Source organism: Pelodiscus sinensis, chromosome 8 (genome assembly GCF_049634645.1).
Source record: "Pelodiscus sinensis isolate JC-2024 chromosome 8, ASM4963464v1, whole genome shotgun sequence".
In the NCBI taxonomy this organism is placed as follows: Eukaryota; Metazoa; Chordata; order Testudines; family Trionychidae; genus Pelodiscus; species Pelodiscus sinensis.
This window is the reverse complement of record NC_134718.1, coordinates 42,698,757-42,723,222: the sequence shown is the minus strand read 5'-3', so window position 1 is coordinate 42,723,222 and position 24,466 is coordinate 42,698,757. Positions and strand designations below refer to the sequence as shown.

The following is a 24,466-nucleotide window of genomic DNA, read 5'->3' as shown; positions in this document are numbered from 1 at the left end:
AACTTGGCCCTTTTAGAGGATGTCAGTTTTCATTTCTCCACGGTGCTAGAAGTCGATGGACCCAGAGAATGGATGGCCCAGGACGTAGCAAGTAATGATCATGCTGGGGAAGCCCCTGGCACACAACACACACTTGGGTGATAAATTAGCCCTCTTACAAGGTGTTAATCGCTCTGGTAGTACTGAGGACTTATCCTCCAGTGGTTGCAGGGATTTCTCCCATAGGAGTCTCATTTCACAATCTTTCCTGGCTCTGGCTGTCATGTTTTGGCAGTGTGGACACCTCTGCACTACATGACTTTCACTTAAGCATTCTATAGAGGATGCATGTCCATCTGATACAAGCATTGAGTCCCAACATGAGTCACGTTTTTTGAAAGCAGGAGAGCCTGGCATCTTAAAGATGTCAGGATTCAACTTGGAGAAAAATTAAGTGGGGGAGAAAAAAACCCAGGGAAGCCGGGGGGGGGGGGGGGGGGGGAGCGTGTTTTTAAGAAAAAAAAATAGAGAACCAGGCAAAGCAAACTGACTAAACTAACTACACTATATTTTTCTTTTCAGTCAGGAAAGAAAGTACTGCTGTGTCTTAGTCTTCTGCCAAGGACAGGAAAAAAGGAACTGAAGGATACTCACACCGCACATGCACCAAATGGACAAAACCAGCGCAAGATGGCAGCCGTACATGCGCAGAGCAGTAAGGCACTGCTAGGCAAAAATCTCCAATCGCCGGTGCAAGGATGTACCAAGACCTGAGTGGAGCACCCAAAGGGACACTACTCAAAGGAGAACTTCAGAGTGGCAAACTTTTTCATTTCATACTTCTTTCTTAAGAATTGCTGATCTTTCTTCTAGTCTATTCTTTAATTCTCATGTTTAAGCAAAAACTATAGTTGCATCATGTATGTGTCATAGCCACAGTATATATCTGTAGCAAAAAGTAAAAAAATATCCATCATCCAGAAACTACAACAACTGCTGAAAATATTGCCCAGTTTGTTTATGCAACAGACTCTCCTTTCTGGAAGACTGAGAACTCACAGTTCATTAACATGGTTCATTCATTAAGGCAACGATACAGTCCACCCAACAGAGCAGATGTCACAGGCATACTGCTGGATAAAGTACATACAAGAAAAATTGAGCAGTGTGCAAAAAGTATAATGTGTAAAATTGTTAACCTGAGTCTTGATGGCTGGAGCAATGTCCACAATGATTCTGTTGTATTGTCATGTATGATGGGTAGTGTGAATGGTTGGCATGAGTGAATTAACAGTAAGTGAGCTGAAGAGAGCCCCTACAAAGGTCTGAATCAGTGCCCCGGTGGATTACGGACTTGTTTATCACTTTGAGGAAAGAACTGTGTGTGTGTGCGCTGAGAAGGCAAAATTGAGCGCGTGCACACACACACACACACACACACACACACACACACACACACACACACACACACACACACACACGTAAAGTTCCCAGATAAGAAGAGTTAAAGAGGGAGGAACCTGACCAAGGACATTCCATTGCTTATCATTCGTGGCTGGGAAAGTAGAATTGGGTGGTGTAAGTAGGGATGTTCCAAAATCGGTTGTGAACACACCCGCAAGAGGGGTGCAACCAATGGACATCATTCCACCCGGACTATCCCCGGCAGAGGGAGTATATACCACACCAATTTGCCACCCGGCTTGGAGTCCATCAATTCGGCATATTGGGGTGAAGTGCACATCGTTGGACTTCTGCCTCAACCAACCAACCAGCCAACCAACCATTACTTGGGGTTTGGCTAGCCCCAGAGAGTGAGTAGTGTGTGTGCGTATGTGCTTATGAGAGTGTGTATTAGAATTGGGTTAAGAATTAGACTGTTAAATATTCAAGTTATGCATTACTTTTGACATGCTCTTTAATTGCTAACTACTAAATCTAAACATTGCTTTTGAACTGTTTCTTAATTGCTAGCAATAAAGTTTGTTAAAGACATATTTTGTCTGCTGTGAATTCATTGTTCCGTGTCAGCCCGGACTACGGGACTGTTGCGTGGACTGATCACCTGTGCAGCAGCGCCCTCTTGTGAGACAGACCCATAGTCTCCTATAGACAACCACCTAACCTCAAGATGATTCTTGCCAACAACCACAGGACATACCACACTAATACCAACCCTGGTACCTTCCCTTGCAACAAACCCCGTTGCCAGCTTTGTCCACATATTCATTCTGCCGATACCATTATTGGACCTAACCGAGTTATAAGATCAAGAACACATATTCCTGTGCATCCAGAAATATAATTTATGCTATCATGTGCCGAAAGTGTCCGTCCCCTACGTACACTGGACAAACATCTCAGACACTTCGCCAAAGGATTAATGCCCACAAAACAGATATCAGACAAGATCACAAAGAAAAAACAGTTTCTTGTCATTTTAACCAGAAAGGACACTCTCTCAATTACTTAACCACCTGCATTCTGCTACAAAGACCTTTTACATCTGCACTTGAAAGGGAATCCTCTGAACTGTCATTCATGTTAAAATTCGACACTCTCCGAGAAGGAATGAACAAACACTCAAACTATCTTACCCATTACCAAGATAGCTTCCCCAATTATCACCTCTAATACCATTAGCTCACAGACATCCCACTCTCCCCACCTCTAATATCATCAATTCACAGACACTTACCTTCCTTCCCCCCCCCCCCCCCCGCATCCCCCTACTGTTCTGAAATGTGATTTGTCCTTTTCATGTGTGTTCATTTTTTTTAAAATTGTATCCTTTGGTATATATGGTTGTGACTATTTTCTTCCACTACTTGATCTGAGGAAGCGGGTCTGGCCCATGAAAGCTCATCATCTAATAAACCATCTTGTTAGTCTTTACAGTGCTACATTGTCCTGCATTTTGCTTCAGCTACCCCAGACTAACATGGCTACATTTCTATCACTCTTGTGACAGTATGTGTTTGTGTTATAATAGAAGGAAGGAATGTCTTCCTTACAGAAACAATACACAGCAGAAGTAACAGGAAATAAATACACAGAAGTAGTAACAGTAAATCTAAGAAAAAAACTGTGGGGAAAAAAAATCAAATGTCTAGTATGCAGCTTGGTCACAGGCAATGCTGCAAATGTATTCAAGATTAGAAATGTTGAAGAGAGAGTCTCAACCTAATAACATATGGTTGCAGTGCTCATTTGATGCACCTCCGAGCTAAAGACTTCAGTGTTCCAGAAATAAAGGCTAATGTTGTTGAAATTGCAAAATACTTCTGTAATAACCATTTTGCAGCAGCTGCTCTCAAAAAAGTGGAAGGAACCAAGCTAACTCTCCCACAAGATATACAATGGAACTCAGTATCAGGATATTTTGAGCACTATATCAAGAGTTGGCCTTAATCTGATGACAATTTTGTGAACAAAACCGTGAAAAAAAATAGATAGCTATTTTTCTGCATTTTGTTCAAGGTTACACAAATTGGCTGAGGATACTTTGCATATGTTTAACATTTCTCAACACTGGGATTAAAAGAACTTTGGCTGTGACTATGCTGTTATATTGCTGATGCTGTTGAAATTTGGAAGGAACTGACAGATATCTTAAGGAGATGTGCAATAACAAAGTTAAATTAATGCATTAAAAAAAACCCAAATGGGACAAGCACTATCTTCAGCTCATTTTCTTGCAAATATTCTCAATGCTACGTACCAGGGTCAAACCTTTAACTCCTGAAGAAGAGGAGTTGGCTACGACATGGGCATCCAGCAATCTTCCCTCCAAAATGGCAATTACAATAACCTTAAGAGCTAAGGGGAACAATTCAAGAAATGTATGTTTGCTGAGGATGTTTGAAATAAAGTCACACCAGTGAACTGCTGGAAGTCACTTAAGCAGCTCTGCCTTTTGAATGTATGAAGAGCCAGCTGGCTCTTAAGACATTTTAAAAGGCTGGTGTGCAGCAGGGGCGGAGAGGACCCAATGCAAGCCAGGAATCAGCTGTTCCAGCTCGTGTTGGGTCTCCCCTGCTGTGCTTCAGCCTTTTAAATGTATTAGGAGCTGGTTGGAGCTGTTGAAGCAAAAAAAAAACAAAAAAAACAAAAAAAAAAAACGCTCCTTTCTGTTTAGGCAGCTAACAAACAGCTTTATTAATTAATAAAGCACAGGATGAGCCAAACGTGGTTCCAGCAAATACGGGCCCAGTAAAGCTGCTAATGCAATTAATTTTAGTATTTTTATACCCTTAGCCAAACAGTTTGACGTTAGGGCATTCAATTACAGAAATTCTTAATTAAATTTGGAAAAACAAAGCCTTATTAACAAGATGGCGGACAGGTACAAGGGAGTACATCTCCTGTTCCAACCAGCCCAATTAACACATACCAATAGCCCATCCTGTAGGCCTCTTCTCACGGGGTGACCAAAAGTTTTCTCTGGTCTATATACTTAAAAAAAAAAAAGCTAAAATGGTTTCTAATATACAAAATGGCTTCTAGCTAAATATAAAAATGGTTTCTACAGCTTCTACAGAGCTAACCCCACTGCAACTCTCCCACTTCTCAACTAGCTGATGGAAATTCCATCCACTAGTCAATTAGTTGATTAAACTAAATTTAACATCCCTATTTTGTTTGACCTGGCTGACATGTCAATTTAATTTGTTTTCTTTTTTTATATTTCATTTAACTATTTTAAACAATTTTAATAAAAACAAACCTGAATTTAAATTTAAAAAAAAACCCATGTTTGTTTTGTTAAAATATTATATGTTTGCTGCTGAAAAAATCCTGAATACATAATGCTGTGTTAGTTAAATAAAACAATTTAAATGTGTGTCTGATGTTATCTTAATACAGCATGGCAAGAAAATCCTCCAAATATAAATATTTAACCTGTTGAATTGGAGATCATTCACCTCCCAGTGACTTAATAAATATCTATTTCAATTACCTTTGGTAAATGAAATAACCAAACAATCATTTATTTTCTGATTAGTTTTACAGCTATATCTGAAAATTTTTAAAAATACATCCCTTTTTAAAAATGTATAGTTTGTACTTTCTAAAAATGAAACCTACATCTAATCTCTATCACTGAGTTGCAAAGAATATGTACTAAGGTTATAACAACCAACAATAATGCATTTTTATGTAGAAAACCATGATTAAATCAAGTCTGAAATCATTATTTAAATCACATTCACTCTGAATCAGTAATTATAATTCATCAATTCCACTAAAAAAATATTAACTAAAAAGTCTGGTCTTACAAAATCAGAATTATCCTAATTTTATTCTTGAGACTATTTCTGGACCATAAATTAATTTATTGTTTCAAAAGCTAAATTGGGGGCTGATCATTACCACTTATATGGGACCATTTTGAGGAAGTTCCCATCTTGTCACAATTCAAAATGTATACATCAACAACAGGAGTCTGCAGGGGTCAAATCTCCTACTGACTCCACATAATTTCCAGAGAAGTAAAAGGCAAATGTCTACACGAGGGCATTTAACCAAAAAAGTCTCATTTTTATGATCAGTCCCTCAGAGTTAACAAAATTTAAATTTCAGATGTGACAAACACAGGAGGCAAAAAAACAAATGAACAAACTACTGAACCCCCCCAACCTAGTTTCCATATTTTTTAAAAAACTGCTCCAAACTACGTATCTTAAGCACATACTCAAATATAAGTAAATAAACTCTATCCAAGTTCATTTTAAAATTGCACGTAATCAAAAGTGGCAAACACGTGAAACCAGTCTTTTCCTAATATTTCTAATGTAATCTTCAAATACATCTCATTGCACCTTTTATGACAGCGCTCGAAATTAAATGGAATAAAACATAAAGAGGCATTTGAAAGTGGGAAACCAGTGATCACTGTCAAGATTATTTAAAGATTAAAAAAAATGTATTTAATTTCTTTACCATCCCAAAGCATCTTTATAGGCACAGGGAGTCGTACATTTTACCATTTATTCCTGTCTCTTGGTTAAGTCCATCCTGATCATGTTCACATATATAATATTTCACTATCTAGTCTACGGTCAGCTTCTAGGACTGACTGACTTTGGTTGTGTTTGCATTCTTTTCTGTTTGTCTTCTCCGGTGTCCTCACCATCATAATCTTTTCTATTATAGTCAACCCGATTTCACATCCTACTCTCTTGTTCTTCTTTTCTCTTAAAACCATTCCACTTTACACCTATTCTGAAGAGCTCTCATCGCTTCTTCTTCCTGTCTTCTGATATCTGTTTCATTTAATGCAACAATTCAAAATACAGCACATACAGTTATTGAAAGTATAAGCAAATAAGGAAAAGCTGGACAAGCAATAAAGCAAAAACATTACAGGAAAAACGTAGACAAGTCAAGAATACTAGCAAAATGGAAGTAATAAAAGCATTGTGCAAAGTGGTGTGGAAGTCACAGACTGAATAAGTAAAAGGCTCAACAACTAGATGAGTCAGCAAGAAAACAAGGTATGAAAACAATATACAAAAGGTTAAGTTGTGTGGAAACATAATCAGGTCAATGATGCAACAGTAAAAAGTCTACCAATGGACAGACAACACACACCAAAGGCATGCTGAATGAATAGATGAAGCACTATAGCAACACAGACATCCAATGTGGTCATGGAGACTGAAATGCTCATAGAGATAAGAGATGCTACAAAAAACAGAAAGCCTACTAATAATGAGGGACTTCAACTATCCCCATATTGACTGCACATGTATCACCTCAGAACAGTACACAGAGATAAAATTTCTAAACACCATTAATGACTGCTTTTGGAGTAGCTGGTCCTAGAACCCACAAGGGAAGAGCCAATCTTGATTTATTCCTAAGTGACACACAGGAGCTGGTGCAAGAGATTAATACTAGGGAGATAAGCGACTAGTCAACTATCCAACAAACAAATGCTTATTGGAGAGTTGACTCAACTAGTCACTTCTCCCCATTGCTGTCTCTATAAAAGAGGAGCAGCACGGGAGGGGAGCAGGAGCCGGTGCTGGGGGCAACCAGGAAAGCCGGCTCCCCTCAGCACCATCTCTGCAGGGGGCGGAGGAGGCAGAGGCACAGTGGAAAATGGCACAAGCAGGGACTGCTTCAGTCTAGGGATGTTAAAAATTAGTCTTATGCTTATCGGATAGTCTTTTGACAAGTCAATTTTATATTTATGATATAGAGACAGCAAAGGGGAGGGAAGGGTCCTTCAAAGTGGCAGCGCCGCAGGTTCACAAAGAGGAGCTGCTGGACTCAGGATACAGCAGCCCACAGCCTATAGCAAGTTCTAGACATCACAGAGGCTGAGAACACAAACCTATGCATTAGCAGCAGCATGTCATGCATTTGTAGATACAGCAGCCATTGATCCAATCTGTCTAGCCCCAGCTGAATGGAAATAATGTTTTAATAAAATTGAATAACGAAAAGTAACATCAAAATAAAAATACATTCATTATGAATGCAATACTATCAAAAATAAATTAAAAACTAGCATTATCCCAGAACGTGATAGCCCAAGTGCTCTGAAAGTATTTATAGTAGGTGACTTAGACAATAACCTGGAATGACCCTGACAGTCAACCTGATTTATTTCCATCTCAGTGCATCAGAAGCAACACTGCAGGCAAGGGAGAATTAACTTTTTTTTTTTTTTTTTTTTTTTTGCACTTTCCTCTCCTGGATCCCACAGAGAGCAGGGAACTTCTTATGGGCAGGCCCAAAGTGACACTCCACCTTGTATTGTTGAGTGCCAGGCTGAAGTTAGACCCCTATAAGCCAGAGAGACATGACCAAAAGAGAAAAGCAGCCCGGCTCCTGGAGATGCCCGGATATCACTACCACTAAATGACTTTATTTGCCCTTCCATAGAGGTTTTCGGTGCTGGGAGCAAGGTCAGGAGGAGGTAGTCTGCGAATATCCATTGCTCATTTTTGCAGATGCAGATAAAAATACAAATTTTCTATCTGTGCAGGGCTCTAATGAGGAAGTCTAATGGAGGGATTAATGTGATAGGGAATAACTATATATAAAAGGTTTGGGTTTAGGGTTAGATGACAATTGAGAGAGAGTTGTAAAGTCAGTGAGAAACTGAGCAAGGCTTGTAGGTAGTAATTTTGGATCCATAAGAAGGAGAAGGTTTGTTTTGTTTTGTTAAATGGGAGGTAACTGGAGAAAAAATTAAATTTGAAGGTGTTAATTCATGCTCTCATTTTTGGTCTATTACCCCTACAGGTTAATTGTATAATGGACTCGACACAGGAAGACCTCTGTCCTGGCAGGAGCCTTGCCTAAGTCAATGGCACTGCTCATATACATAAAGTTGAACACATGCATGTATATATAAAACTAGGGCCTAAAAGAGCATTAGTAATTTGCTACAGCTAGTTTTTTGCACTTACGTACTTTTTCTTTGTTTCTGGCTTCCCTCCATTTCTTTTTTCTTCCTTGTAATAGATAATGACATACCTTTTCTTCTTTCTCTTGAACTTTTTTTTTTTGGGGGGGGGGGGGAGGGGAGTCATGGAGGGAAAGAGAAATATCCTTATCTACTCCTACCATATTTTCTCTCTCATTTCTCAAATCTCTGATCAACTTCTCCTTTCTGTAGCACAGATCAGCAAACCTACACCCATCTTCCAACCCACTCCAAACTAGGAATGTAGAAGGTAAGCCTGTTAACTGGTAGGGGCTAGCACAGCTCCTCATCCACCTTGGAGCAGCTTCTTGCCTGTCCAGCCCTACAAGACCCGCCGCAGGCAGGCTGGCCAGAGCAGCCCCTGTCTGCGATGGGACTAACCCAGCCTGGTCCCTCCCACTACAGGTCCAGTCCCCACCCACTACTGTGGTTCCCCAAGAGCGGGACTAGCAGAGGCTGCCGAACTGCTGGCTTCACTTCAGCAAAAAAGACTCACTTCTGGAAGTGGGGCTCAGATGGGGAGACTACACTGTAGTGTAACCATTTAATCACTAAGATTTTTAGCAGCAAGAAGGTTACCATTTTAAATTACTTTTTACATCCCTACTCCAAACTCTCTCAGCCTATCCACCCAATTGTTTATAAACAGCTAGAAACAAATGTAGTAAACTTTTAATAGACAAAAGCCTCAAAGGGGTAGCCAAGTTAGTCTGCAACTAGAAAAACTTAAAAAGCAACGAATAGTCTAGTAGCACCTTCGAGACGAACAAATCATGTAGATGGTATTGATAGCTTTCGTAGGCACAACCCATTTCTTCACACGACTGCAGTATTGAAAGTCCAGATCCAAGAATAAATAAGGGAAGTGGGGGAAGGAGGAGGGAAAAAAAGGAGAAAGAAAGATAGTGAATAGATTGTTCTTATCAGCCTCTTGTAACTTGAACAGTTAGCACCTCCATTGGTTGGTTGGTTGGTTAAGTCATTAGTATGTGGAAAGTAGCGTGCAAGCCAGCCAATATCCCTGTTCAGTCCATTCTGATGAGAATCAAACTTATAAATGAAGTTAAGTTCCAACCATTCTCTATGTATTTGGCTTGTGGAATTGGCTTGAAACAATATGGTGACTTGGAGATCCATTAATGAGTGCCCAGGCAGGTTACAGTTTTCTCCAACAGGTTTCTGTGTGTTGTCTTTTCGAATATCTGATTTGTGTCCATTAATTCTTTCCCGTAGAGACTATCCAGCTTGGCCAATATACATGGCAATGGGGCATTGCTGGAATTTGATGTCACAGATCACATTAGTGGATGTGCAGTAAAATGTGCCCCTGATGTAATGACTGATGCTGTTGGGTCCAGTGATGAAATCACTTGAATAGGTGTGGGCAGAGTTGGCACTGGGGCTGATTGCAGGGGTGGGTTCCTGGATGATTATGATGGAGGTGTGTTGCGTGGTTACCAGAAATAATTTATTTGAGATCAGGGGACTGTCTGTAGGCGAGGATTGGCCTTTCCCCCAAGGCCTGTAAGAGTGAGGGGTCATTTTCCAGGATAGGTTGTAGGTTACTAATGCGTTGGAGGGGCTTAAGTTGTGGGCTATAAGTGATGACAAATGGAATTCTGTTGCTTTCTCTTCTTGGCCTGTCTTGGAGTAGTTCATGTATGGGTACTCCTTTGGCTCTGCTGATCTGTTTTTTCCACTTCCTCCAGTGGGTTTTCAGTTTTAAGAATGCTCTATATAGACAGATGACTAAAAAGTAAGGTGTCTAAGGTGAGAAATCAAGTTTCCTTCCTATCCCCAATCCTTGAAACTGGGAAAAGGGAAGGTGCTTGGATATTTTTCGTAGAATGCTGTTCCTGAGTCATATTTGTGAGCTCCATCTTTTGTGTTGTGTCTAGACTACTTCCCTCTTTCGACAGAGGGATGTAAATGAGGCACTCTGAAAGTGCAAATGAAGCAGGGATTTAAATATCCTGCACTTTATTTGCATAATCACATCATGATGTTCTTTCAAACAAGCGGCATTTTGAAAGTAAAACCATGGTCTAGATATGGTTCTTTCAAAAATGGCCGGCTTTTTCAAAAGATCCTGTATTCCGGAGTCTAGACCGCAGTTTTACTTTTGAAATGGCGCTTGTTCGAAAGAGCGCCATGACGCGATTATGCAAATGAAGCATGGGATATTTAAATCCCCACTTCATTTGCGCTTTCAAAGTGTCTCATTTACATCCCTCTGCCAACAGAGGGATGTAGTCTAGATGTACCCTTGTAGTCCTGAACTTGTAGTGGTCTGAAATTTGAAGCACCATTTGGGGACTAGAAAGGAGTACTCTGTTCTCCTACCCCTCTCTCCTGCAGTAAAACTAGTAACATGGGTCCTCTCCTTCAGGAAAAGTCTCTAAAGACTATTTTCAGCTTTCAAAAGAAACAACTGACCTGCTTCTTGTCCCTTTTATTGCTGCCCACTTGGTTCCCAACAGAAGTAAAAAGTGACAAGAATCTGGTAAATTTTCAACTACTACAGAAAAAGCACTGGAGTTATTTAAAACAAGTCAAAAAAGCACTGGACTAACCTATATTTGGTAGTCTCAGAGGAGTAGCTGTGTTAGTCTGTAACTTTAAAAAAAAAAAAAAAAAGCTTAAAAAAGAGTGGTCCTGTAGCACCTTAGAGACTAACAAAAATATGTATGTTTAAACTATCTTTTTTTTTTTTGTTAGTCTCTAAGGTGCTACAGGACCACTCCTTTTAAGCTTATATTTGTAATTATGACAACTAGAACTTTTTTCCACCCCAAATAAAACCTTACTTTCTGTAGACGTTGCCTGGAAGTGTTTCTTACTCACTGTAGGCAAGTGGATTTTTAAAGCCCTGCCGAGCATCTAATGCTCTAACTATTCTTTGACTTCCTGTTTTGTACCATATATCAAATTCAGCCTCCTCTCCTTTACTTGCACAATCTTGCTTCAAATTGCATCTGTTCTCATTTCCCCCTACTCCTTCCACTGCGGGTCTACACCTTCCAGAAACAATCTTCCACTTCTCATTACCTAAATTCCCTCTCTCCCTTTATTAATCTTTTGTACATAACATGGAACAACAGTTCAAGTGCATTCTCATGTGTGTTCAACTATAAGCTCTTCTGTGGAAAGAGTATCATTTTCTGTACTTTATAGAGTACTCTATACACTTATGATACTGCATAAATATCTATGAATATTAACTTTGTCCCTAAAAATCTGACACAATGACAGCAATCAGTCACCCAATGCTGTTTAAAGGAAAACACCGGCTTTAGACAAAACCTGCTTTCCAGATAGGCCAGTTACTAGTCTTTTCTCTCAATAAAGGTATTTAAAGTTTGCTATCTAAACTAGATAACTCACACAGAAGTATGAAAATTAATTCCATGCCATTCTGACCAGCAATTATCTTATTATGTAGTGAAGCACCTCCCATCAACCATCCCATAAATACTAACATTGACAACTGAAAAACTAGTTTATGTTGAAATGTACATCCTGTTTATTCTGCAGATAGATGTAATAAGTTATGAAACAAATATTACAATTTAGCAAAACACAATTGGTTTGGGGAAAACAATGTTAAACCATAATAGCTCACAGTGTGCTCTGAACCTCGATTTTTAAAATAAGAGTAAGTTCTCTGTACAAGAAATACTTACACACTCCAGCCCTACTAAATGTCAAATTTTCTAAATGTTAAGTTATTTGGAATAAAATAAATCACACACACAGGCAAAAATGCGTTTATGTATGTATTACAACATGGTGTGCTGCAGTACTAAAGCCTTCATGAAGAGTTCAACAATACAAGGTATATTACCAGCTTCCTGAAAGTACCCAAGTCTACCCCAGCACTCAGCAGACACGAGCAGAGAAGTGATGTGTTCACACATTTAGCTAGTCAGCCACCTTTTTCCAGCACTCTCAAACCTACGAGTAGAGTGCTCTCAGGACGTTCCACCCTCTCTTCGCTCTCTGCAGCACGATAAATCTCACTGCAGACACATTTCGGGGAGGACGTTACCTCCCTAATTCTCTCTCACGGAGACTCCCCTGCGCCGCCACTCCCTTTAGTAGCAGGCAGACACATTAATGCTGATTCACGAGCTCCCAAATCATATGGAGCCTGTTAAAACATACACAACAAGAGGGGGGGGGCTCCGACACACCACCCCAGAGCCTCTTACACAACAGGAGAGGGCCCACCACCGAAAAAGGCGAGGGGTCCCCACACCTCCACAATCCCGCACACAACACACTATACCCGGGCAGGCGGAGCCGCTGCTGCAGAGAAGGCCGTGAAGCACCGGTGCTAGCCAAGATCAGAATCCTGCTGAGAAGAGGGAGCTGCCACCGTCGCATATCCCGGCCCCACTGCCAAAGGCCAGCCTCCGCCCGCCCCTCTCAGGGGAAGTTGCTCCTCAGCCATCTGGCCGGCAGAGGCGCCATCTTCACGTCTGCTCCGCACTCGCCAGCCAATCCCCCCTGCCCAGCGCCTCGGCGTGCGCTGGCCCCGCCGGGCCTACCAAGGCCGCACTCCGGTAACCTACCTGAGGCTGCCGTGGGGGGTGGCTGCAGCGGAGGCGGGCGGCGCAGGGGAGCGAGCCGGGGCCTCTGGCGGGGAGGGCTGGCGCAGCGAGCCGGGGAAGCACGTAGTGCTGCCGGGGGCTGCCCTATCCGGGAAGGAAGCGCTGCTGCAGCGAGGAGCGAAGGGCCCCGGCACGGCCACTCACGCTGCGGGTGTGTAACACTCACGCTCCGTGCGGCGGAACCGGCCCGCTCTCGCACGCGCCGGGCATGTGACTGTGTCGGATTCTCATGTTCACTGCGTGTGTAACTCTCGCTATATGTGTGGCACTCACCGGCCATGCGACACGCGTGCTCACCTCCGCTGTGTCACGCTCACTGCATGTATCACTGGTACTCCGTGTGCATTACTCCCTCTCCCACCGGTTCAGTGCGTTAAAGTCTCCTCCTCAGTGCCTGCCAAGTTCACAGACTTCACAGCATCATGTTCCAGAGATCTCTTTGTTTTCTTGCTGGTAAAAGTAAGCAAACGAGTCTTTATAATTTTATTTCATTAGCTGCCGTGACATTTTGTATAACTGATTTAAAAGGTCTTAAATGAAACAGGTTTCAGAGGAAACTTAAAAAAACAGCAAATGGTCCTGAAGCACCTTACAGACCAACAAAAAAGTGGTTCCCAAACTTTTCAGCATCACAGCCCCTTTTTGATTTTTGAGAAACCCTCATGCCCCCCCCCCAAAAAAAAAAGCAGCAAAACTTGGGGTGGGATTGACGGGGTGAGTGTGGGTGGGACACCTCACGCCCCCTGGAAGTTCTTCACCCCCCCCCCCCCCCCAGTTTGGGAACCCAGGATGTAGATGGTGGTATGAGCTTTCCTAGGTACAACCCGCTTCTTCAGATGAAAGGCTTCAGAGGGGTAGCCCTGTTAGTCTGTTTCAGCAAAAACAGAGGGCAAAATCTTCAGCTCACCTAGGGAAAGACATTAACACAACAAACTCCCATTAAGAATCTGCTTTTTTCCAGTGTCCTAGAAGTTTTTGGATTATCAGGTCTGTGCTTTTCTAGATTTACAGTCTTTTTCTAAAAACTTGTATAGTTTTTGGAGTAGTGAAAGCAATATAAGAAGGGTTTTATTATAACTCCTTTTTTCTCTTGCTCATAACTTCCCGGGGAGGAAAAATACCTTGTAAAGTGCAACTTTGCCTGGCGGTTCTCCTGTTTTGGGGAAAGTTTTAAGTAACTCCATTGAGCCATTTTCAAATCATGAGTATAGGGGAAAGTATAATTTTTCAAGTTTAGAAAGACAAGTAACACTTTCTGTACATCAATAACTGAAAACTGTTTCAATTTTAAAATTTCAAATGTCCAATGATGCTAGTTCTCCATGAAGACAAGCCATGGATACAAGTTTTAAAAAGTGACAAAATTATGTGATTTCAAAAACAGGATTCATGTTCTCATTGACTTAAGTAAGATTGGTCACACTTAATAACTTTGCAGGAGCAGGGTTAGAATGTTCAGCTCCTTAGAATATCAAGACCTAATTTTGAAAGATGCTGAACACCCTCAGATCCTGTTAAAGGCAGCTGATTCAGTGTTAGCATTAAGAATTTTTTATAAGTTTCTCTAAGCATATGTAAGGCTTATAATGTTCTACACATAGGCAATTAGTGCCTGCCAGGGAAGGGGTGCAGGGAGGGACAGCCAGAGGATCAGGGAGGGGCATGAGGGAGCACCCCCCTTAGCAATCAAAATTCTGGCAGGAACACAGGGGGCTAGTGCACCTTCTGGGTGCTACCATGAGTTGCCTATGATTCTACATTAATATGGTTTGGATCAAAAATTTGTCTTCATGGAATTCTATAAGCTTGGATTCTTTTGTATTTCATATGCCCTTATCTCTTTTCACTAAATCTCAAAGAAAATATTAACCAAAATTAATAAGTAAAAAAGTATCTCAACATATATGTAGTACCAAATTGTGATCTAGCAAAACACCCCTTATGCCCCTGCACAACCTATCTCACAGTTAGCAGTGCACGAGTAGAAGTGGACTCCATATGGGCAGTCCTCTCTCCCCACTGCAGGACTGTTTTCACTAGGGACAAAAAAAATTAAGTTCCCTAATTCAAGTTAATTAACGAGGCAAAATTTTAATGAAGATGAAGCCATTTGTGGTTTCACACATTAGTCGTTAACTCCATCTGCTAGGGTAGGGAAGAATGAACTTGTTCCTAGTGCTGGTCCCAATCCCAGATAAAGTGCAAGGGTTGGATGACAGCCTGGCAAGCCATCGCCATAAAACATGTCCATATTTGACACGTGGAAGAAAAGGACATATAACTTCAGCAGTTTCAACTGTTACTTAAAATAGAACCAAGCATCAGAATTTTTCTAAATCTTCTGCTACCTGCCAAGGATTCAGAGTAGTTAGGTTAAAAAGTGTTTGTTTTATATTTTGTAAACATGTAACCACTGAATTTTTCTTTTAAGCCAGTTCCCTGTATGCACTGGTTCCTGCAGAGCTGCCTGTCCCTCACCTGCCCCGCACTGCTGCCTCTGATACAGAGGCAGGAACACAGGGGGGCAGGTGGGAGCCAGTGTGTACAGGGAGACAGCTTCTAAGCCAGCTCCTCATGAGTACTGGTCCCCATGGAGCCTCCTGCCCCCCATCCCCGAGCACTGCTGCTGCTACATCGGAGGCAGCAGCGTGGGAGGCGGGCGGCTCCCTGGGAGCCTGCTTAAAAGCTGGTTCTCTGCCAGCGCCTGACTCACATTGATCAGACCTTTCAATTGTTACATGCCTGTGATACATCTAATAGGCACGTTGTTATTGTTCTGAATCTGTCCTCACAAGGGTGCAACCTACACTACTGGCTTGGCAAGCTTATTCTCCACAACTGATTGCTGCTATTTTCTGTTTGAAGATAGGATGTGCAGTAGTTATTAGTGCATCATGATGCAAGATCTAATGTTGAAAAGGGTTTTTTTATGTAATGTTAGATGACACTGTATCTATTACATTAACCCAACTTCATGTTGTCATCTTAGGCAATATGAACTAGGAATGTTAAATATCGGTTAATTGTATTGTCGATTTACCTCATGAATGCTGCCAGTGTGCTCTGGCTCCACTCCCAAGGAGCCCCCTGCCACTCTGTTCTGTTGTCTATCAGTGATAGCAGCACAGGGTGCCAGGCAGGAGCTGGTCCATGAGGGGAGCCAGTTTAAAAACCAGCATCCCTCGCGGACTGGCTGCTTGTTGCCCTGTGCTGCTGCCTCTGATAAAGAGGAAGCAGCACAGGGTGGCAGCAGCCCCTGTCCAGGGTGGAGGGCTCCCGGACCCAGCACAAGCTAGAACCAAGCCAGGCTGCCTGTCCACCTGGCTCCCAATACACTTTAAATGCAGAGCCCCAATGGAGATAGGTCCCAGACATGGCGCAAGCCAGGACTGAGCCAAGCTGCTGGCCAGCCCGCTAAAAAATGTACTGGCAGGAGGAGGGGAGAAATGCATATAGTCTATAGCATTAACTTATAAGCTTTTGCTTACTGGTTAATCGGTCAGTTGACTACACTATTACATTCCTAATATGAACACAATAATTGGTTATGATAGCACTAGATTTGAACCAGTATTGGCACAGCACAATTTACCAGAAGAGTGATCAGATAATAGTGTGTGTCCATTAGAATTTGCTGCCACACATGAACTATTTTTAAACAGCTACTTTGTGTCAGCACAAGAATTGCCATAATTGTACATGGTTATATCCTTCGTACAACCTTGGATCACAGTTCAGAAACCTGTGATTTGACTTATCTAGGGCATATATGTATTTAGAAGTACTGATCTTGCTCTGGAGCAAGGGTGGGCAATAATTTTTGGTGAGGGGGCCACTCCAAGTTTTTGGAAAGTGGTCAAGAGATGCACTTTTCTGTGGAGGAGATGTGGGGTCTAAGATGGAGGTTGGACACAGAAGGGCACACGGGTTAAGAGACTGGGGTGCAGGAGATGGTGTGAAGTCTGAGAGGGAGTTTGGGTGAAGGAAAGGGTTGTGACTTGGGTCAGGTGATTGGGGTGAAGGGACAGGGAGGGATATGGGTGCAGGAGAGGATTCTGACCTGATGGAGGGGCTCTAGGAGGAGGGGCAAAGTCTGGGAGGGAACTGTAACCTGGGAAAAGGCGGTGCAGACTGCAGAGGGTTTGGGTGGTGACCTGGGGCAAGGGAATGGGGTGCAGGGTCTGGGAGGGTGTCTGGGAGAGGTGTGTAGGAGACAGTACAGGATCTGGGAGGGAGTTGTGACCAGAGGCAGAGTGGTGCAGAGGGTTTGGATAGTGACCTGGGGGAGGGAGTTGGGGTGCAGGAGGGGCTGGGGTACCTGAGGCAGGCTCCAGCTGGGAGGCACTTACCTAAATGTCTCCTGGCCAGCAGCCCTGCAACACCCCCAAGGCAGGCTAGGTTCCTTGCCTGCTGCAGCCCCAGATCACTTTAAACTTCCCGGCTCTCAGCTCCAGTAGGGTGAAGAGGCTGGTGCTGCCCCCTTCTCCCAGGCCAATCTTTCAGCTCCTATTGTCTGGTTGTTTCCAGCCAATAGGAGCTGAGAGATTGGCTCGGGTCAGTTCCTATTGGCCTGTTGTTTCCAGCCAATAGGAGCTTAGGATTCGGCTGGAGGCAGAGAGATCACATGAAGCCTTCCCCTCCCTGCGGAGCAGAGAGCTGCACGGACTGTGCTTTAAACTGCAACAGTTGTGTACCTAAGGGTCCCAGCAGGGTAGTCTGTGGGCTGGATCTGGTGGCTTGGTGGGCCAGATCGAGCTCCCAGGCCATATTTTGCCCAGCCATGCTCTGGAGTCTGATTATTGACTACTAATAACAACAGTGATGTTGCAGAGATGGATATCTATTGCACTGAGATACTTCAATGTTGATAAACTATGTGACGAAGCAACTGCTAATCATTATAAGGTATATAAATATACTATATTGGATGACAAGCTGTTTACTGTGAAGGAAAAGTGGACTTTATTTTTGGAATTCTACCACAGAGATTACTAAAGAACAACTCAGACTAAGAAGAATGCAAACATGACATTAGATATAGATGATGCCATCAAATTGTGAGAAAGAAAAAGAGAGAGGTGCAGTACAGAATGGGTGCACTGACTCAGAGTCATTGAGGAGAAGAGAAAATGGGCAGTAGAGGAAAAGCAATGAATGAGCAATCAAGGAGTCTATCAGAATGATAATAATCAATGGTGGAATAATATGATGCAATGCATCAAGTAAACCTCTGAGACACACAACAAAAATGTATTTTTCAGATTGTTATGGAGCAAATTGGATGTCCAGTCTTGTGGCATCTGCCAATTAATGACAAACAATTAAGGACAAACAATTTAATAACTATCATGGATGGTTTTGTGAATTAAAATATAAAAAATATAATAAGAAAAGGAGTTTGAAGAACAGTTAGCCAAAAACTCAAAGCAATAATAGCAAGTAATAGCAAAATATTTTTTAAATACAGAAGAAGCAGGAAACCTGCTAAGCAACCCGTGGGGCTCCTGAATGATCAAGATACTAAAGGAGCACTCAAAAACAATTATATCATTGCAGAGAAACTAAATTAATGCTTTCTTTGGTCTTCACAACTGAGGATGTTAGGGAGATTCCCAAATCTAAGCCATTCTTTTTAGGTGACAAATCTGAGGAATTGTCCCAGATTGAGGTGTCATTAGAGGAGGTTTTGGAACAAACTGATATACTTAACAGCAACAAGTCACTGGAACCAGATGGCATTCACCCAAGAGTTCTGAAAGAACTCAAATGTGAAACAGCAGAACTATTAACTGCAATTTGTAACCCGTCCTTTAAATCAACTCCTGTAGCTAATGACTGTAAGATAACTGACGTGACGCAAATATTTAAAAAGGGCTCTAGAGGTGATCCTGACAATTATAGACTGGTAAATCTTACTTCAGATTAGTTGAAACTATCAAAGAATAAAATTACCAGATGCATAAATGAACATAATTTGTTGGGTAAATGTCAACATGGTTTCTGTAAAGGGAAAGACGTTGTTACTCACCTTGTGCAGTAACGATGGTTCTTCAAGATGTGTGTCCCCATGGGTGCTGCTCTGTGAATTTCAGGCTAATCCCGGCGCTTCAGATCGGAGTTCTTTTAGCCGTTGTCTGCTGAACCGTGCATGCGCGGTGGCCATCTTGCGGCTTTTCGCACCATTTCTGGTCACGCGGTCCAGCTCCGCCAGTTCCTCCTGATGGTCGAAGCCTGGAAGACATAAACAGCTGACTCCGAAGAGGGAAGAAGGGCGGGTCGTGGAGCACCCAGGGGACATACACCTCGAAGAACCATTGTTACTGCACAAGGTGAGTAACTTCTTCTTCTTCGGATAGTGTCCCCGTGGGTGCTCCACTGTGGGTGACTCCACAGCAGTAGCCGGACTGAAGGCAGCGGGTTTGGAGTCAATGAGTTGCCGCTGTAGAAAGAACTGCAGTGGCTACTGCTGCATCAGTCATAAGCAGGGCTCGGCGAACCATGGCAAGCCCTGCTCACCAGCCGTGCTGTCCGGCCATCTGCGCATGTGCAGATCATTCTGCGCATGCGCAGATCGCCCGAACCCGGCTCTTCCATGGGCGAGTAGATTTCATTATTTGTCGAGCCCTGGTCATAAGTATGTTTGATAGCGCGTAGTGTTTTGCAAGTGAGAGATCCGACAACCAAGTGGCCGCTCGACAAATGTCTTTTAGGGGAACTCCCTTTAGGAAAGCTGCCAAAGGGAGTTAACCTTGGGCAAAAATGAAGGTTGTGGATGTAAAATGGCTCCCTGTGCTGTAAAGATGGTATAGGGGGGAGTAGCCACGAGGACCACTAATTCTCCCACTATACGAGCTGATATGATCACTAAGAGGAACACAACCGTTATGGTTAAGGTACGGAAATCGAATGTGGCCAAGGGCTCAAATGGCAGACGCATTAAGACCGAGTCTAAGACCAAGTCTAGGTTCCACGGGTCCGGAGATTTCCTGTGTTCAGGGAAAAGATTAGTCAGGCCCTTCATGAATCTTCTTCTTGTTGGATGGGAAAAGGCGGTATACCCATCAATAGGTTGGTGAAATGCTGTAATGGCTGCCAGATGCACCTTGAGAGATGAAAGGGCGAGCTCAGGGTGCTTGAGGCATAAAACATAGTCCAAAATCAAGTGTAAAGAAGTTTTGCTGGGGTCTAGATTCTTGCCTGAGCACCATTCTCTGAATCTTCGCCACTTATGAAGGTAAGTATTACGAGTTGAAGATTTTCTGCTATATAATAGCACATGCTTGACCGCTTGGGAACAACTTATTTACTTTTGTTGGAACCAATTAGGAGCCAGGCTGACAGAGAGAAGTGATCTAGTTGCAGGTGTAGAATTTGCCCACGATCCTGTGTCAGCAGATCAGGTCAATTAGGAAGATGGTATGGAGGATGGGGCAACATACAGAACAGGTAAGTGTCAGTCCCCGTAATACACGAGGTTCAAAGGGATGCCAGAAAGGATGAGACCACAACTTGGGGTTTTAAAAAGCACAAACTGATTTTATTTTGATGGCGCCAGACAATCATCAGAACAAAAATTAAGCAGATTGCCAGACAACACAAAACAATTCCCTGAGGCTTTTCTAAATCACAATAATTCCCAATAACTGCCCAGGGGTTAGGAACAGTTGAATTAACACTGGTATTGTTCATAGGGCTGATTATTTACACACCTTTATACAAGGAAACAGTAAAAAACCTAAACCACAACTATTTATAAACTAACTTAGTAACTTTTTAGCCACTGTCACTTGACAAGCAATAAGGACAACTAAAAAATCAATTAGGATAGGGATGATGGCGGGGGGGGGGGGGGGGGGTTATACCAGTTCTGGAGACAGCAGGAACACAAGTACCGGTCACATGCTCATAAACTATCTCCACTCGGGTCGACCAACTCGGAGTACGCTCAGTAAGACTCGAGAGCAGGGGGTGCAAGGCGTCTGGGTGATCAGGCCAGGTGTTCACTCCATGCGAATCCCCCGTGAGAGAGGGGCTGCCTGCCTGTTTTATTGCCTGTGAACTTATCACCCCATAGGTTGGTTTTTGCTGCAGTGGGTGGAGTAGCAGGCCTGAGCACAAGTCAGCCCACTGGCTGATCTTTCACTGCAATGGGTGGAGCGAGCAGGGGAAGATCATTAATTTACATGCCCTTATATGGAAAACACTCCACCTCACAGACAGAGCCCCCTATACCAGCCTTAGAGGTATTACAGGCTATGGCTCCCTGCGACGGGCAGCCATTTCTGATGTTCTGTCTCGGACAGTAAGGAAACCAAGTATGGCGCGGCCAGAATGGTGCTATTAAAATCACTTTGGCTTTGCCTATAATTACCTTCTCCAGGACCTTGGGAATTAGGGGAATGGGAGGAAATGCATATAGGAGACGATGACCCCAGTTGCAGAGGAAAGCGTCCCCTCTGGATGCGTGGCCGATGCATGCCCTCAAGCAATATTACACGCACTTCACGTTGTACTGTGTAGTGAAGAGGTCCACCGACGGGTGGCCCCAATGGTCGACTAGTGTGCAAAGAGCGTCTGGTTGTAGTTCCTATTCGTGTTGTTGGGCAAAGCACCCGCTGAGCTCATCTGCCATGATGTTGTCCTCCCCAGAAAGGTAGGCTGCTGCGTTTTGTTGGTTGCAGAAGTTCCACAAGCGTACAGCTTCCATGCAAAGGGAGTGGGAATGAGCTCCCTGTCTGTTTATATAGTGATAGAAATGTAGCCATGTTAGTCTGGTGTAGCTGAAACAAAATACAGGACTATATAGCACTTTAAAGACTAACAAGATGGTTTATTAGGTGATGAGCTTTCGTGGGCCAGACTCACTTCCTCAGATCAAATAGTGGAAGAAAATAGTCACAACCATATATACCAAAGGATACAATTAAAAAAAACTGAATACATATGAAAAGGACAAATCAAATTTCAGAACAGAAGGGGGATGCGGGGGGGAGGAGAGAAGGTAAATAAATGTCTGTGAGCTAATGGTATTAGAGGTGATAATTGGGGAGGCTATCTTTGTAATGGGTAAGATAGCCAGAGTCTTTGCTGAGCCCCCCGCTTAGAGGGTCGAATTTTAGCATGAATGACAGTTCAGAGGATTCCCTTTCAAGTGCAGATTTAAAAGGCTTCTGAAGCAGGATGCAGGTAATTAAGTCGTTGAGACAGTGTCCTTTCTGGTTGAAATGGCAAGAAACTGTTTTTTCTTTGTGATCCTGTCTAATATCTGTTTTGTGGGCATTGATCCTTTGGCGAAGTGTCAGACGTTTGTCCAATGTACATAGCAGACGAACACTTTCGGCACATGATAGCATAAATTATATTTCTGGATGCACAGGAATATGTGTTCTTGATCTTATAACTCACTTGGTTAGGTCCAATAATGGTATCAGCAGAGTGAATATGTGGACAAAGCTGGCAACGGGGTTTGTTGCAAGGGAAGGTACCAGAGTTGGTATTAGTGTGGTATGTCCTGTGGTTGTTGGTAACAATCATCTTGAGGTTAGGTGGTTGTCTATAGGAGACTATGGGTCTGTCTCCCAGAGCCTCTTGGAGTTTAGTATCCTGTTCCAGTATAGGCTGTCTGTTTATGTAATAGACTGTTGTCATATTGTCTGTGTGTATCTGTACTCCTTGGTTGCGGATAAGTGGGAGAAAGTGCTTTGCAGACATTGGAGACAGCTTGGAGCTCGAGCAAGTTTATGTGGAGGAGAGATTCGTTGGGGGACCAGCGGCCTTGAACTTGCCTGTTTTGTATATGAGCTCCCCAGCCGAGTAGGGGACAGTAGGCTGGGGTCAGTGGAACGGTATAGCTGTGAACATGTTGTGGGGGATAGGCCACCATTTCAGAGATTGTCTGACTATGGTAGGTACGACCACCATTCTGTGTACCTCATGTCTGTGAGGAGCGTATATCATGGATGTCCAATGTTGGAGACATTGTAAGTGCAGCCTTGCATTTGCTACGATGTATGTTGTCACTGCCATGTGGCCTAAGAGCTCTGCAGGCAGGTAAGTATAGGAACCGTGGGACTCGTAGTAAGGATCTGCACAAGATCTTGGATGGCATGAAGTCTGGAAGCAGGTAGGTAAGCACACGCCGTAATGGAGTTGAGGCAGGCTCCTGTGAACTCTATAGATAGTTGTGGTATGAGGGACGACTTTTGGATGTTGATTATGAGACCCAACCCAAGGCATCGAACAAAGACCTTGTCATGTTGACTGCTCGTAATGCCTCATCGAAAGAGAGAGCTCTGAGGGGCAGTCGTAGAGATAGGGAAAAATGATGATCCCCTAGACGACGAAGGAAGGCCGGGACTACCGCCATTGTTTTGGAGAAAACCCTGGGGGCTGATGATAGGCCAAATGGAAGGACCTTGTATTGGTAGTGGTCAGCACCTACCAGGAAGTGGAGGAATTGCCTGCGAGCCGGGTGAACGGTACTATGGAAGTAAGCGTCCTGTAAATCGAGAGATGCAAACCAATCGTCATGCTCGAGTGCTGGTACGATCGTTGTTAGTGTCACCATTTGAAGCGCTGCTTGCGAAGGTACTGATTCAGCCATCGAAGATCTAATATGGGTCTCCAACCCCCAGATTTTTTTTCTGTTAGGAAATAGTGGGAGTAGAAACCCCTCCCTGGAAGGCCTCCTGTACCCTCTCTATTGCTCCAATGTTGAGTAAATGAGCCACCTCCTGTTTGAGAGAAGATTCATGAGATGGGTCCCTGAAGAGGGACGGAGGAGGAGGGTTGGTGGTGGGGGGACATAAAGGGAATCACGTAGCCTGATGTTATAAGCTGCATGACCCATCGATCTGATGTTATTGTGGCCCAGCGGTGTTGAAAGAGCCTTAAACGGTGATGGAAGACCGCAGTGGTGGCATTGTGAGTGGGCAGTAGCTAGATGGTTTGCAGTCCCTTGATGCACGCGTCAAACCTGCTGCTTGCATGGTTGTTGATGTGCTGGTCTGGCAGCCTCTGGGGACACTGCCTGAGTCGTTGAGGGTTGTACTGGCGTGCCTGTGAAGGTGCGTATGAAAAAGGCCTCTGCCTTTGGTATGGTGTGTATCTTCTATGATGGTATGGTGGTGTATACATGCCGAGAGTCCTGAGCATTGTGCATGAGTCTTTACCAGAGTAAAGGACATGATCAATCTTTTCAGCAAACAGGGTTTGCCTATCAAAAGGCAGGTCCTCTACCTTATTTTGGAGTTCCTTAGGTACCGCTGAGGGTAAACGACACCGTTAACCGATAAGCAGGGCTCGCCAAGCCGCAGCGAGCCCCAATCACCAGCCCACTCGCCAGCTGTGGCGCCGTGCTGGGCTTGGCGAGTAGATTACCTAAATTGTCGAGCCCTGCTGATAAGCATTTGCTTATCTGTTAAATGGTGAG

The 24,466-nt window shown here is 43.4% G+C and overlaps 1 protein-coding gene across 7 annotated transcripts in view; it reads right to left on the bottom strand.

Moving 5' to 3' along the window:
• The window catches only part of IDE (insulin degrading enzyme), a 139,896-nt gene that overhangs the window by 112,297 nt on the left and 3,133 nt on the right, over positions 1-24,466 (bottom strand). Inside the window, exon 2 of one of the 7 annotated variants that reach the window (XM_075935171.1) lies at positions 13,309-13,485. The exons of 1 other annotated variant lie outside the window; for it this stretch is intronic. Coding sequence is in view for 2 of the 6 variants with exons in the window: in XM_075935169.1 (XP_075791284.1) it covers positions 12,711-12,808 (98 nt within the window). In the remaining 4 variants the exon portion in view is untranslated. Of the gene's footprint in view, positions 1-12,705; positions 12,901-12,996; positions 13,257-13,308; positions 13,486-24,466 lie in introns of those variants that run through there. 5 more of the 7 variants (XM_075935172.1, XM_075935173.1, XM_075935169.1 and 2 more) reach the window with 5 other exon arrangements.